The sequence below is a fragment of the Xenopus laevis genome, chromosome 8L (genome assembly GCF_017654675.1).
Source record: "Xenopus laevis strain J_2021 chromosome 8L, Xenopus_laevis_v10.1, whole genome shotgun sequence".
In the NCBI taxonomy this organism is placed as follows: Eukaryota; Metazoa; Chordata; class Amphibia; order Anura; family Pipidae; genus Xenopus; species Xenopus laevis.
The window spans coordinates 25,746,648-25,760,254 of NC_054385.1; the positions used below are offsets into that span (position 1 = coordinate 25,746,648).

At 39.1% G+C, this 13,607-nt stretch overlaps 1 protein-coding gene across 1 annotated transcript in view; it reads left to right on the forward strand.

The window, feature by feature from the left end:
• The window catches only part of arhgap36.L (Rho GTPase activating protein 36 L homeolog), a gene marked incomplete at its 5' end in the record, with an annotated part of 46,231 nt that extends 34,919 nt beyond the window's left edge, over nucleotides 1–11,312 (forward strand). Inside the window, 4 exon segments of the mRNA NM_001127736.1 lie at nucleotides 3,885–4,049; nucleotides 4,480–4,577; nucleotides 10,671–10,798; nucleotides 10,891–11,312. Coding sequence (NP_001121208.1) covers nucleotides 3,885–4,049; nucleotides 4,480–4,577; nucleotides 10,671–10,798; nucleotides 10,891–11,144 — 645 coding nt within the window. The 3' untranslated portion in view covers nucleotides 11,145–11,312.
• Nucleotides 11,313–13,607: the final 2,295 nt, after the last annotated feature.

Here is a 13,607-nt window from a genome sequence, read left to right on the forward strand (position 1 = left end):
TGGATGTAATTGCATTGTCTGATGCCAGGCAATTATATTTATAGCGGCATAGGGGGTTGTAGAAGTGAAGCTGGAATCATAATGGTTGCTTTCAAACCATTATTTGATGTCAGCCATAAATCTGTATCCAGTAGTATAGGTAAAGGTCCTGTTGGGATTTGGGGGTAATTTTCACAAAGCCCACATATCCCAAAGGGCTGAATGAAGGATTACAGTCCAAATGTCAGCTCACAAGAAAGAGCAAAGATGTTATTGGATGTCCTGTATGAAATCAAAGTGATCTGCTTTATTGTCAATATTATTAGTAATATGTTTTGAGAGTTGGTATTTAAGCACAGTTATTTGGTGCTGACACAGAGCAAAATTTGGGCAATAAAATGGTCAGGTGCAAATTTTCAGGTCAAAATCCTCCCCATTTGTAAAGAACCAGGTGTATGCCATCTTAGTCAGCTGCATCAGGCATGCCTGGTATTGTCATATTTGCAGACTGCGTAATAAAATCGCCACATGGGCAAACGCCTTAGTAATCAAACCATTCTTAATTGAACGAGGCACTAGGCAGGGCTGCCTGATGTTCCCTGGACTATTTGCTCTAGCCATGGAAGTGCTGGCCATTATAATTAGGGCAGATGAGAGGATAGTGGACTGCAAATATGACGGTGTGGCAGAAAAAATTGTGTTATACGCTGACGACATGTTATTTTTGGCAGACCCAGCAGACTCGCTAACACAGATTCTTCACACAGTAAACACATTTGCTGAGTGTCGGACTGGCCCGGACACCAGGAAAAAACCTGGTGGGCCATGACCTTCATGGGCCCCGCAGGGCCAGACCCCCCTCTCCCGATATTCAGGATGAAAAAAAAAAATCTTCTGCGCCGCGCACCGCATCTGAGCATGCTTGCCATTTGCGCATGGAGCGGTTTAAATGAGCATGAAGGAGCCGCTTGGCATGCCACAGTAGGGGACAGTCTGACACTGCATTTGGTAGATTCTCTGGGCTGTTGATAAATTGGGGAAAATCTCTTATATACCCTCTGGACATTTCAGCTCCCCATTACTAAATGCTCAACCAGCCTTTGCAGTGGGTAGACCATTTCCAGTACCTGAGGATATGCTTTACTAGGAAGCCCTGTTATTATTTGAAAGCTGACTTAGACCCTATACTTTCTAAAATAAGCAATCAAATGAAGGTATGGAGAACTATCACTCTGACACCACCAGGTAGAGTGACTATTTGCAAAATGATTTTCTTGCCACAAATATTGTATGTATTTACAAATTCCCCAATTTATATACCCTAAAAAGTATTTACTCACCCAGATTCGGACACCAAAACGTTATTTGGGCAGGAATACGCAGCAACTTGGCATACTCAGTATTGCAGCTCCCAACATAACAAGGGGGACTGGCTCTCCCTGAGTGGTCATAATATTTGGCTTCACAACTGCAACATCTTCTGCCATGGATTAGGGGTGACGCTTTCTACAATATACTCAGTACTTGCTGGGACAGGGAGACTATAACCCCTCTGATATTTTTGGAAGCAATAGGAAATTTGCTACTGCTTCCTATTATTAAAACCTTATTGAAGGTATGGAACGCTACATCAGTGTTTATCCAGTATCGGGGAACCTCACCCAACACCACTCTGTGGGAAAATGCCAATGCGTGGCTGCACTATTACCAACTTAAAAAAGCGTCAAACGTGCAATGGCCAACGCTTTCTGTTCCAAATGCCAAATCACCAGTGGAAAATATACTAGCTTATCTGGTAAATATATGTAGCGCTCATCCTTTGTCATGGATCTCTATTTTGCTTAAAAATAGGAAGCAGGTTATTGGAAATGTCAGAGGTAAGTGAGAGCTTAACGTCCAGACTTGGAAGATGAGGAGTGGGAGGAGGCCCTCCAAGCCCCTAGCCCAGTGTCCTTCAATGTCAGGAGCAGATTTTTACAAATGTTTATACTACACCAAGCTTACATTACGCCTATCCGAATGCACAAGGCCAAATTAAAGCCTGATGACTGTTGCCCGAAATGTTGAGCGTCCTGTGTAGACTTCTTTCATTTAATGTGGTCATATTCTACAGTTGCAACATTCTGGGCAAAGGTTTGTTAGGTGCTTACCAGAGTCACTTTGCTGCAGGTTACTGCTTCCCCTAAGGCATGTTTGTTAGGTGTGGTAACACCGATCTCTAAATCACACTATATTCTTGTACTGATTAGAGAAGCAATGTTTTTGGTATGAAAATGTGTGGCTCTGAAATGGATGTATGGAAAAGTTTACTAAGGGAGCACATCACTATAGCCCGCTTGGTGTATTTACAGAGGGGTAATATGGACAAATTGGAACTAATATGTCATCCCTGGCTGGACTCACCGAAGTCTGTAAGTTTACAACACTGTGTATGCACCTTGATGTATGTGCCAGGCAGGACATGGACTATACTGACACAAAATTTTCAATTAACAGACAATGATGAGACTGTATGAATACCCACCAATTTTATTTTAATGCCTTATATTATTCTTTCTTTATTGTTTATTGTTTAATTTTGTTATAAAAGCAATGACTATATATATATAAAAAAAATGCCACATACGGAGGGTTATTTACTATTAAAAAAAAAAAAGTTTAGTAAATAACCCTCTTAAAGTTAGCCTTACATAGAAAAAGCCAGAGAATGTGTTGTGTGATACCTGAAGATGATCTCTCACACCGAGCCAAATAGCACATGCTGATACATGGGAGGTGGACAATGACACAAATATATAAGCTTTTATTTTGAGTAAATAATTTGGTTGCTTGGGTATAAAACTAGTTAATCCTTTAAGCGACACTTCACTTTGAACTTTTGGCACCACATGTTGCCTGTAAACATGGCCCAGGTCAAAAAGAACTGTAGAATCCACAGCGTCAGTACTATTGCAATAAAGGGTTAATGCATACAGAAAAGCAACAAATGACAAAAACTAAATTGTCATACATGTATGGGAAAATACAGAGAAATTTTTGTATATATTTGGTAATTTATTATTTTATAGACAATGTATAATGATTTATGTGGAAGTACTGATATTAGCGGGGAATACAGAAGTATACAAAGATGTTTATGTGTAAATGTATAGAAAATCATGGTGCCATACAGAACTATATGTGCTAAAATATACAGGTCTAGAATGTCATAGCAACCTATAAGCAGATAGCATTTACTAGTCAACTGTGTGTGTAAGCAAACATCTGTTTTACTGCTACAGATTACTAGAGCTGTACAAATGTTGCCCTCTTTATGAAATTAGCCCCCCATAGGGTATATATATATAAAGACTGGTATGGAAATGTACAGTATAGTGATGTATAGATTGTATGGAGAAGTACTACAATCTATACATCCTGTGATTGAATGGCTACCCCCATGGCTACACAGCAGCTTGTTTATATAAACTGTTGTAGAGTTTTTGAAGTTTTATGATTGCAGCACAACAGAACATTATATTTTCATTAATTTAAAACACTTTAATTTTTTGGTGATAATGTTCCTTTGAGAGGAATCCAACAGTAGCATGTGCTATAGGCAGAAAGTGTAGAAGGGACACTGCCACTAACTTTTGTAACAATGAAATCTCTGCTTCAAAACACCTAATTCTTTGTGTATTTTGCCTACTGATTTCATGGTCGGCCCCATCTCACATGTGGGAATTATCCACCCAGAATGCCAGACAACACAGTTTGGGTGTCTTTGCTTGTAACCTGTCTTTCAGAATACCTTGCAAAGAAGAGAATTATGGCAGCGTGTGAAATCAAAGCATTGGCTTTGTGTGTTTATTTTGCAAAGAGAGAGTGTTTTTTTAGAGAATAATTACAGCGTCCTCTTCCCACAGGTACTAGGTAATAAAATGTCAGTCACCAACCTTGCCACTGTGTTTGGACCAAACCTGCTACAAAATGTGAAAACTCCAGACTCAGAAATGCAGAGTTTCCAGGACAGCTCAGCACAGATCAGAGTGACGGAAACCCTCATTCAGCATTATCAAGACTTATACACGGTGGGCACAGTTTTATCTTAATCACAAATAGAATTTAAATAAAAGCATGTAATATTTCATGACAAAAAAACATGTAAAATATTGTTGCCCTTACTTGTGAATTAGCATCAGGCAGGGTTTGTACCTTGCAAACATTTTAGGGCATTGTCTTACACCAAGTCAAGAGGACAAATTTCAGCAACAATGAATTTATGGCATAAATATTTGTGTTGAATGCTGTGTAATATATGGTAGCACTTAATGCTAGTTTCATTTATCTTTTTTTTAAGATAAGTATTTTACACTCAGATATATCAGAGCTATCCTCCTATAAGCAACCAATAAGATGTTGCTTTTAAACAGGTACAATCAATTTTAACTGCTCCTAGGCAAACTTTTATCACATAACCAATACTGTCTACTGATTGTTTCACTGTATGCTTTCCTGCAGGTTCCTTCTCATATACATGGTGATATTCTGATAAGTTTGCTGCACTCTGATCCAGAAGTCATAGACTTTTTGTTACGTAGGAAATTCTCTGTTGTGCAGTAAGTGTTATATTATTCCTTCTTTATACAGATGTGAAAAAAGTTAAGTCATATTAAGATATGTCCTTAAATCCATATACCTCCTACTCTAGGGGCCCCTAACAGTAATTTTCAAATGCTTACAAACCCCCAGAACAAATACCAGGCTTATGTTTCACAGGCAGAGCAGGGCATACACAGGGAGCATAGGGAAGGCAGAGTATGGCACACACAGACAGAGTATGGCACACCCGAAAATTTCTACTTTGCATCCCAGTTATCCAACATACATAACTGTTTTAATCTGGATTACAGTAATTCCCTAATTTATTTAAATGCAACACTTGCAGGCTCCCTAGAAGCTATGCGTAATCTCCCAATAGGCGGATGAGAGACCTTCCCCCATTACCAGAGGTAATTACTACTCCCATTAAAGTATGGGCAAAGTTATGAACTAAGTAGGCACTCCATATCCTAAAATATCAGGTAAAATGCCTCTGTGGAGAAACTCCAATCTGGCACAACTAGCAGACTTCCATTACTGGCCACTCCTGAGAATCAGGCACCTGGATGACCTACTAGTTGAGGGCTGTTTCGCTTCCCTAGAACAGCTTAAAACCAAACTCAGCCTCCAGGACATACAACTGTTCCGCTACTTCCAGTTAAGCATTTCATGCTCAATTCCAATCCTATCAGCTTACACCAACACAGCTGACATGGGAGGCCAGACTCTTGAACCCATCTTGGCTGCTATCTCAATTAAATGGTATAATCCAGGCCTTTCAGCCTGTGCCATTCGACAAAGCCAAACAGAATTGGTTGACAATGCTCCCCTCACTAGATGATGAACAGTGGAAAGAAGCCACAGAAAACTTATACCCCTTCCTATTATTCCTAAGGGACAAAACGATTCAATTTAAAATGATCCACCAAATATACCGTACATCACTCCTGGAAGGCTCAAAACCATGGGAAGAACAGAAAGGGGCAAACTGTGTAAAATGCGGTGCAGGGGAGGCGGGGTTCTTACACCTAATATGGGAGTTCCTAGAGTAGCACCGTGTTGGATTGAAGTAATACAATATAGCAACGAATGTCAGTCTCTCCCTGGAGTTAGATCTCCTGAAACATGGTTATTGGGAGTAATAGATGACTTGGTGCCCCTTCAAATAACTAGAACACAATTACGCTCCATAATGTATTACGCAAAAAAGGTTGCAATTATGAAATTGATGAGCCCATTTCCCATACACTCCAACAGTGGATTGATTTAATAAATGTTACCTTGCCTCTGATCAAGCTGAGCTATAATGTTCGGGTAACACCCCAGAAGTTTGGGAAAATATGGGACCCATAGCTGGATGCCAACCCCCAGGTATTGCTACCAGTTGACTAAACCCTAAGTATAAAGTATAGTATAATCTAGGTACAATGCAATGATTACTGGCCTTGTGCCTCCTAATATGATATGAAAGTCATTGAGTATATGTAACAACTGCACCCAGTCTTCTTTGCAAGTGCCAGAAGTGATTGTTATTCTATCATTATTGTTTTTGTTGTTGTTTTGTTTTCTGTTTGTAAAATGCAAAATAAAACCTATAAAAAAAAAGACAATATGGCAGGCAGAGCATGACACACATGGAGCATAGAGCAGTACAATGTACACTTAAAAAGAAAAAAAAGGAAAAAAAAGAAATACCGTAACCATCACAGGAAATATCCAATAAAAACCATAAGTGACAGCAGTTTTGTACCTTCTTGGAAAAAAAATACAGAATAAAGAAGTTTCAATTCATTTGCTGCCTTACTATTTTGTTCTGTAACATTAATATTGGAGAAAGAAGTGCAACAAAAAAGCATACCAAGTGTCGAAACAATATAAATATGTTACTATTAATTGGATATAGATCTATACGATCAAAATTATGCATAAAGGAAAGACGGTGCCAGTCCGAATAAGGTTGCATAGGTACCAGACAGCAAAGATGTAAATTTTTTGTTAACGAGTGTATTGGTTACGTGTGCTTTTGGGGAATTGAGAGAAAAGGTGTGAGCCAGAATTTGGTGATAAGTTGCTTGGCTGCCAAATGGGAACGGAGGCTTGTTCTGTACCAAATGAACTGACAAAAGTGAAATTTTTCATTGATGGGAGGAAGAAACTTTTGGTCAAAGGCTTCCTAGGTAGACCTACCTAAGGCCCTATAAAGATCACCAACATAATTGATATGCTTATCATGTCACCACTTGAAGGGGGTAATGTTTAGTCCAGGAGTAAATTCTGAATTGCCCCAAAGTGGGGTAGCTGGTTTATGTGGAGCTATGAACATAAACACAGACATTGACTTTGGACGTGACCAACTGCAAGCCAGAGAAGAGAAGCCAGATTCACTAGGTACATTAATAAATTTTCAGTTTGAACCCAAATTGGAAGGGAAGAAAAGTACAATTTGGCAATAGGGGCTTACTTAGATGCTTCATACCTTCCAACTGTCCCATTTTTTGGGGGACAGTCCCAATTTTGACAGCTCAACCCACAGTCCCGGATTGTTACTGAAATGTCCCGACTTTCTCTTGCACTGAACAGCCAGAAAAGATACAAAGTTTCTACAACTTAATTGGCTTTTGGCAGGGAGCCCAGAACACTCAGAAGGTGCACTTAGATACTTTTGAGATAAGCAAAGAAACAATTGTAATTAGGGGATGTGGCTAAAAAAATGGGCATGGTCAAAAATTTTGCTGTACTATGAACAAAATCTTTTTGTCCCTCTTTCTATTTCCAAGATGTTGGGAGGTATGATGCTTGATAATATAGGTATGGAATCCGTTATCTGGAAACCTGATTTCCGGAACTGGATGCCCATCTCCCATAGACTCCATTTTCAAATTAAATTACTCTAATTTTTAAAAATATCCTTTTTCTTTGTAGTAATAAAACAATTCATTGTACTTGATCCCAACTAAGATATAATATATCCTTATTGGAGGCAAAACAATACTATTGGGTATCATTAAAATTGTAATTATTTTTTTAAAGTAGACTTAAAGGTATGTTGTCACAAATTATGGAAAGATCCCTTATCCAGGTCCCATACCTATACTTCAATAAGTTAGGGAATGCTAGGCCCCCACTGTTAAAGGACCAGTAACATCAATATTTTTTTTTTAAAAAAAATTGTTAGTATACTAAGAAAAAAAACACCAACACATATTAAATTTAAGAAATAACTAACCAAAACTCTGCTTGCTCTACACTTCATTAAAGTAGACGGTCCATCGTAGGGTGCTCGATTTCTCCTCCCTGGCTATCTCCTATAAGGAAGGCAGGGAGGAAAAATTGAGCGCTGCACGATGGATCACCCGATCACCTTTTCTGAAGAAAAGCACAAGCGGAGTTTGGTTAAGTTATATCTTAATAAAGACTTTGCAAATTTTAAAGTTTAATATACATAGTAACATAGTACCATAGTAAGTAAGGTTGAAAAAAGACACATGTCCATAGAGTTCAATATGTGTTGGTGGGTTTTTTTCGTAGTATACTAACGATTTTTTTAAAAAAAAATTTTGATGCTACTGGTCCTTTAATTGTGTAGAGCAGGGCTGTCCCAACTGGCAGCCCCCCTTGTGTGGCCCTCCACATGAAAGTCTGCCTGCTCTGTCTGCTTACCATGTGTAAGATTTAATAGGTATCACTACAGAGATTAACTGGCCCCTGCATTGTTTAAACCTCAAATTCAGACTCTAATCCCCTGTATTGTTCTCACATGTAATCCCCCCCCGCATTGTTCACACTTGTGACACCTCTATTGTTCACATCCTAAAACCCTGTACTGTTCACACCTGAGACCCAGATTTATTCAAAATGCTAATGGAGCACCTGCAATGTGTCACTGTATGCAGTACATTTTAGGGTCCTGATGGGTTTCCCTGTCTCCTGCTCTGTTCTGCCCTATGCTCCCTGTGTGTGTCATACTCTGTTCTGCCCTATGCTCCCTGTGTGTGCCATGCTCTGCCTGCCCTATGCTCCCTGTGTGTGCTATGCTCTGCCTGTCCTATGCTCCCTGTGTGTGCCATGCTCTGCCTGCCCAATGCTCTCTGTGTGTGCCATGATGTCTGCCCTCTGCTCCCTGTGTGTGCCATGCTCTGCCTGCCCTATGCTCCCCTGTGTGTGCCATGCTCTGCCTGCTCTATGCTCCCGGTGTGTGTCATGCTCTGCCTTGCTTTAAAAAAAAATGTACATCTGTTATCCTGAAACCTGTTATCAAGAATGCTCCAAATTACAGAAATGCTGTCTCCTATAGACTCCATTATATCCAAATAATCCAAATTTTTTAAAAATTATTTCCTTTTTCTCTGTAATAATACAACATTAGCTTGTACTTGATCCAAACTAAAATATTATAAATCCTTATTGGAAGCAAAACCAGACTATTGGGTTTATTTAATTTTTACATGATTTTCTAGTAGACTTAAGGTTTGAACATCCAAATTACCGATATTGAGCAACCTCAACTCCTGAGCATTCTGGATAACAGGTCCCGTACCTGTATAATGTCTGTACAGCACTGTGGAATATGTCACTGCTATCTAAATAAAGGTAAATAATAATGATATTATTGCTTATATAACTAACGACCTTAGTTCCATTATGTTCATTATTTAAAGTTAGTACCTTAGCCTTATTTTGCCCACCCCCCCTTTTTTTCACACGTTCCATGGCCTCCAGTTGCAGTCTTGGCCTCAACATTTGATTTTATGGTTCTTTTAAATTAGAAAATAAATGATTTAAATAAAAATTGAACATATCCACCCCACCTGACCCTAACATGTAGCATAAATGGATATGCACTGAACTGGCTCCAATGGCAACCTGCTTATCCTCTAGTTTCCTTTTTTCCATTTTTAAAGTTTAAATATGCAAAAAAAACTTTAAAAAATGACGGGCATATCAGTTATTACACAAAAGCGGAAAAATGCAATTCACATTCCTACAAATAGCTTGTGAAGTTGTGCACATATATCCCTCACCCCTCTGACCTCTCCATCTGTGCATCTCTGAGGATATCCTGGGCATTGCTGTGGATGGCATGAGGACAAAGCTAAAAACCAGTGACCTAGTTGCTTTTGTATAATCTCACATGTAAATGAAAGGAAAGGCTGGGGTGGAAGTTGAACAAAATTCTATATACCACATTGAATTTAAAGTGAAATACTTATTTCTCCATCCAAACATAATTACGTGGGACGACTATGCCTGCATACACAACAAAGAAAATATAAACTGCAGAAAAACATTGAAGCTGATGTCATGCTTAGTTCCCAGTTGGGGCTTAATAGACTAATTTCCATGTTAAAAGCAGCAGCTGTAAACCTGTTTATTGGCCAACATATAAATGCCAATGTCTAATTAATGAACATAAAATGTATATATGATCCAATAATAAATTGTATGGAAAGCATTTAAAGCAATTACAAATCTGTTAGACAGAGCAGCAGTATAGGAGTGTAGCAATCACACAGAGCACCTGCAAGCAGAGTTATTAGATAAGTCAGTACACACAGATGGTATAGTCTAAGATGTACAAAAACATAAGGGAATGGTGAAGCTCCTGTTTTTCCTATAGTTTTTATGTTGATTTTATTGATTACCCTTAAGGGTAGCCCCCCTCCTCTTCCTCTCTTGTTGGATCTGAGAGCTGACCTACACCTGTGTATAGTTGTAGCTGTACTTTAAAGAAAAAAGTAAAGGTATAAATACTGGGACGTGCCAAAATGTTTGGTACCCCCCAGTGATTTAATCACTTACCAGTGCCCCTGTTTGCTGAAAATTGCACTGGCTTTGGGTACTGAGACAGAAGAAAAGAAGAGAAAGAAGATGGCGATGGGGTGCTCTTACAAAAGGACAGTTTTCATCAAACAGGAACACTGGGGGGTGCCTAACATTTTGGCAACCCCAGTGATTATAACTTTCCTTCTCCTTTAACGTCAGACAACATACTCGTGGGCTCAACGTAATGTTAGTAATACAGTAAATGTCCATATAACCACCACCATCAGTCACTGAAATGGTAATGTTTTAATTTGTTGTAAATAAATTACACCAATCTTTGCTTCTAGGATATTGGATGGGGCTGCTCAAACTACCCTTGATATGCAACAACTGAAAAAAGACATGAGGTCTTCGCTTTTGCCTCATAGGCCTCTGCAGACACTTATGGAAGTGCTGAGTATAGGAGTCAAGTCTGGTAAGTCACTGAATTTGAGGCAGTAGAAAGAGGTGTAACTTTATTGTTTATTTGCCTTTTCTGATCATGTCTTTGTTTTTATATCCTGTCAGATTTCCTGGATTCTCGTCTATCAAGACGGCGGCCGTCTCGTTCTCAGGAGGATCTGACAGTTTGCCCTTCAGAACCGCCTACAAGAACTGTCATTCCTTCTCGCCCACGTTTCTTGCCCCTGTTCTCCAGAGCAACAACATCTCCCCGACCACATAGTTTGGACACATCTTCGCCTGTATTGTCTCCATCCAAATTGCAGATTGTCACAGAAGAAATCACAAAGACTTTAGGATTTGGCAAAACAGCTGTATAACCTGAATATCTATTCTTTGCACATTAGCTGACTAGCTTTATCACTGCTGCACTGTGTCCCCAAAGCAACCAGTCTAGACCATTGGTTGACTATGACATTGGCTGCTTGAGTACTTTCTCACTGTTATGCTTTGACTGAAATTATAATATAATCACTTTATGTTGCCAACTGCCTCATCCCATTAAGTTATCTTAATATGTTACCTACGGTGACATTATTGTTCTCCCATTAGGTTCATTCCCTTTTTGCTTCTGCAGCAATGGAATTATAAACTGTTTGCTCACACCTTTGCTCACAAAATTGTAACTAATACAGAGATGCCGTCATCAGAACCTGATTTCTTAGGGAACGGCACCAGAGTTAGCAGTAACGTAACTAGAGGGGGGCGGGACACTCAGCCGGGCCCCCCCCCATACGTGATTTTTGGCCGGGATTTCAGTGGCGCGCGAGCTGCCAGGGGGCCCTGAGGGGGTGCACCCCCTGCTCCCCCGGTAGTTCCACCACCAGAGTTAGCGCAGCCTGAAAATTCAGACCTGACTCTTCACTAAGCTCCCATGAGCCGTCATCAGAACCTAATTTCTTAAGGATGGCACCAAAGTTAGAGCAGCCTGAAAAATCAGACCTTACTCTTCACTAAGCTCCCATGAGCCGTCATCAGAACCTAATTTCTTAAGGATGGCACCAAAGTTAGAGCAGCCTGAAAAATCAGACCTTACTCTTTTTACTCAGCTCCCAAAGAGAATTATGACTTCATGTATTCAGTGAATTGTTGCACTATTTCCAAAAATGCAGTGGTTTTTGCAACAGTCTAATGCAGCAGTAAGAATTTTCAAGCAGAGGTGTCAATATCGCTTTCAGTTTATTTTGGCATTACAGGGCAGTAAGCAATTGCTTTTGATAAGAATATTTCTGTTGTTGAATAAAATCCTGTTCTAATTTGTTTATATTATTCAGCTTTTCACCATGGTAAAGCAAAACACATTAAACACTATTTACATATTAAACAGGTAGTTCTGTACACTTTGCTTTCATATATATGTATATATATATATATATATCTATATATCTATATATATATATAATAGGGGCCACTGAACCAATTTAAAAAAACAAATATGCCTTTATTGTTATTGCTACTTTTTATTACTCTCCAGTCTCTTATTCAAATCAATGCACGGTTGCTAGGGTAATTTGGACCCTAGCAACAAGATTGCTGAAATTGCAAACTGGAGAGCTGCTGAATAAAAAACTAAATTACACAAATAATAAAAAATTAAAACCATTTGCACATTGGCTCAGAATATCACTCTCTATCTCATACTAAGGGGCCGATTCACTAAGCTCGAGTGAAGGATTCGAATGAAAAACACTTCGAATTTCAAAGTATTTTTTGGGTACTTCGACCATCGAATTGGTTAAATTCGATCGAAATCGAACGATTCGAAGTAAAAATCGTTCGACTATAAGTATTTTTTGGGTACTTCGACCATCGAATTGGTTAGATTCGATCGAAATCGAACGATTCGAAGTAAAAATCGTTCGACTATTCGACCATTCGATAGTCGAAGTACTTTCCCTTTAAAAAAAACTTCGACCCCCTACTTCGGCAGATAAAACCTACCGAAGTCAATGTTAGCCTATGGGGAAGGTCCCCATAGGCTTGCTAAACATTTTTTGATCGAAGGATTTTCCTTCGATCGTTGGATTAAAATCCTTCGAATTGTTCGATTCGAAGGATAATCCTTCGATCGATCGAACGAACGTTTAGCGCTAAATCCTTCGACTTCGATATTCGAAGTCGAAGGATTTCAATTCGAGGGTCGAATTTCGAAGTATTTTTTACTTCAAAATTCGACCCTTAGTGAATCGGCCCCTAAAAGTTAACTCAAAAGTGAACAATCCCCATTAAGTTGGGCATGTTTTGTACATTTACACTGGAAATTTTGCACATAATAAGTTATACAATTACACTGTAAATGTACTTACAAGGGGAAGCTCACCAGTAGATCTTACTAGAGGATGCTAGTGCAGGGCTGCTATTGAAATGGGTTTTTTATGCTTTTGAATTTTCTTTACTTTTCTAGGCTCTTGAATAACATTCTCAATATCAACATTAGAAAAGTCATAATACGTCATTTCCATCTTGCCTGTGACGAATGATGCGCAACCATGCCATGGTTTCAACAGCTTCTTTCACTAGCTACAGGGAACCATTGAATCGGATGCAAACAACATTTTGGTGCTCAATAAGTTACCCAATATCCACTCTGAAAATGCTAGATATATATGCTGGAATTAAAAGGGGATGATCACCTTTAAATTAACTTTTAGTATGCTGTATTGAGTAATATTCTGAAACAATGTGCAGTTGGTTTTTATTATTTGGTTGATAGGGTCCAAATTACCCCAGCAACCATGTACTGATTTGAAAAAGAGACTGGACTATGAATAGGAGAGGGCCTG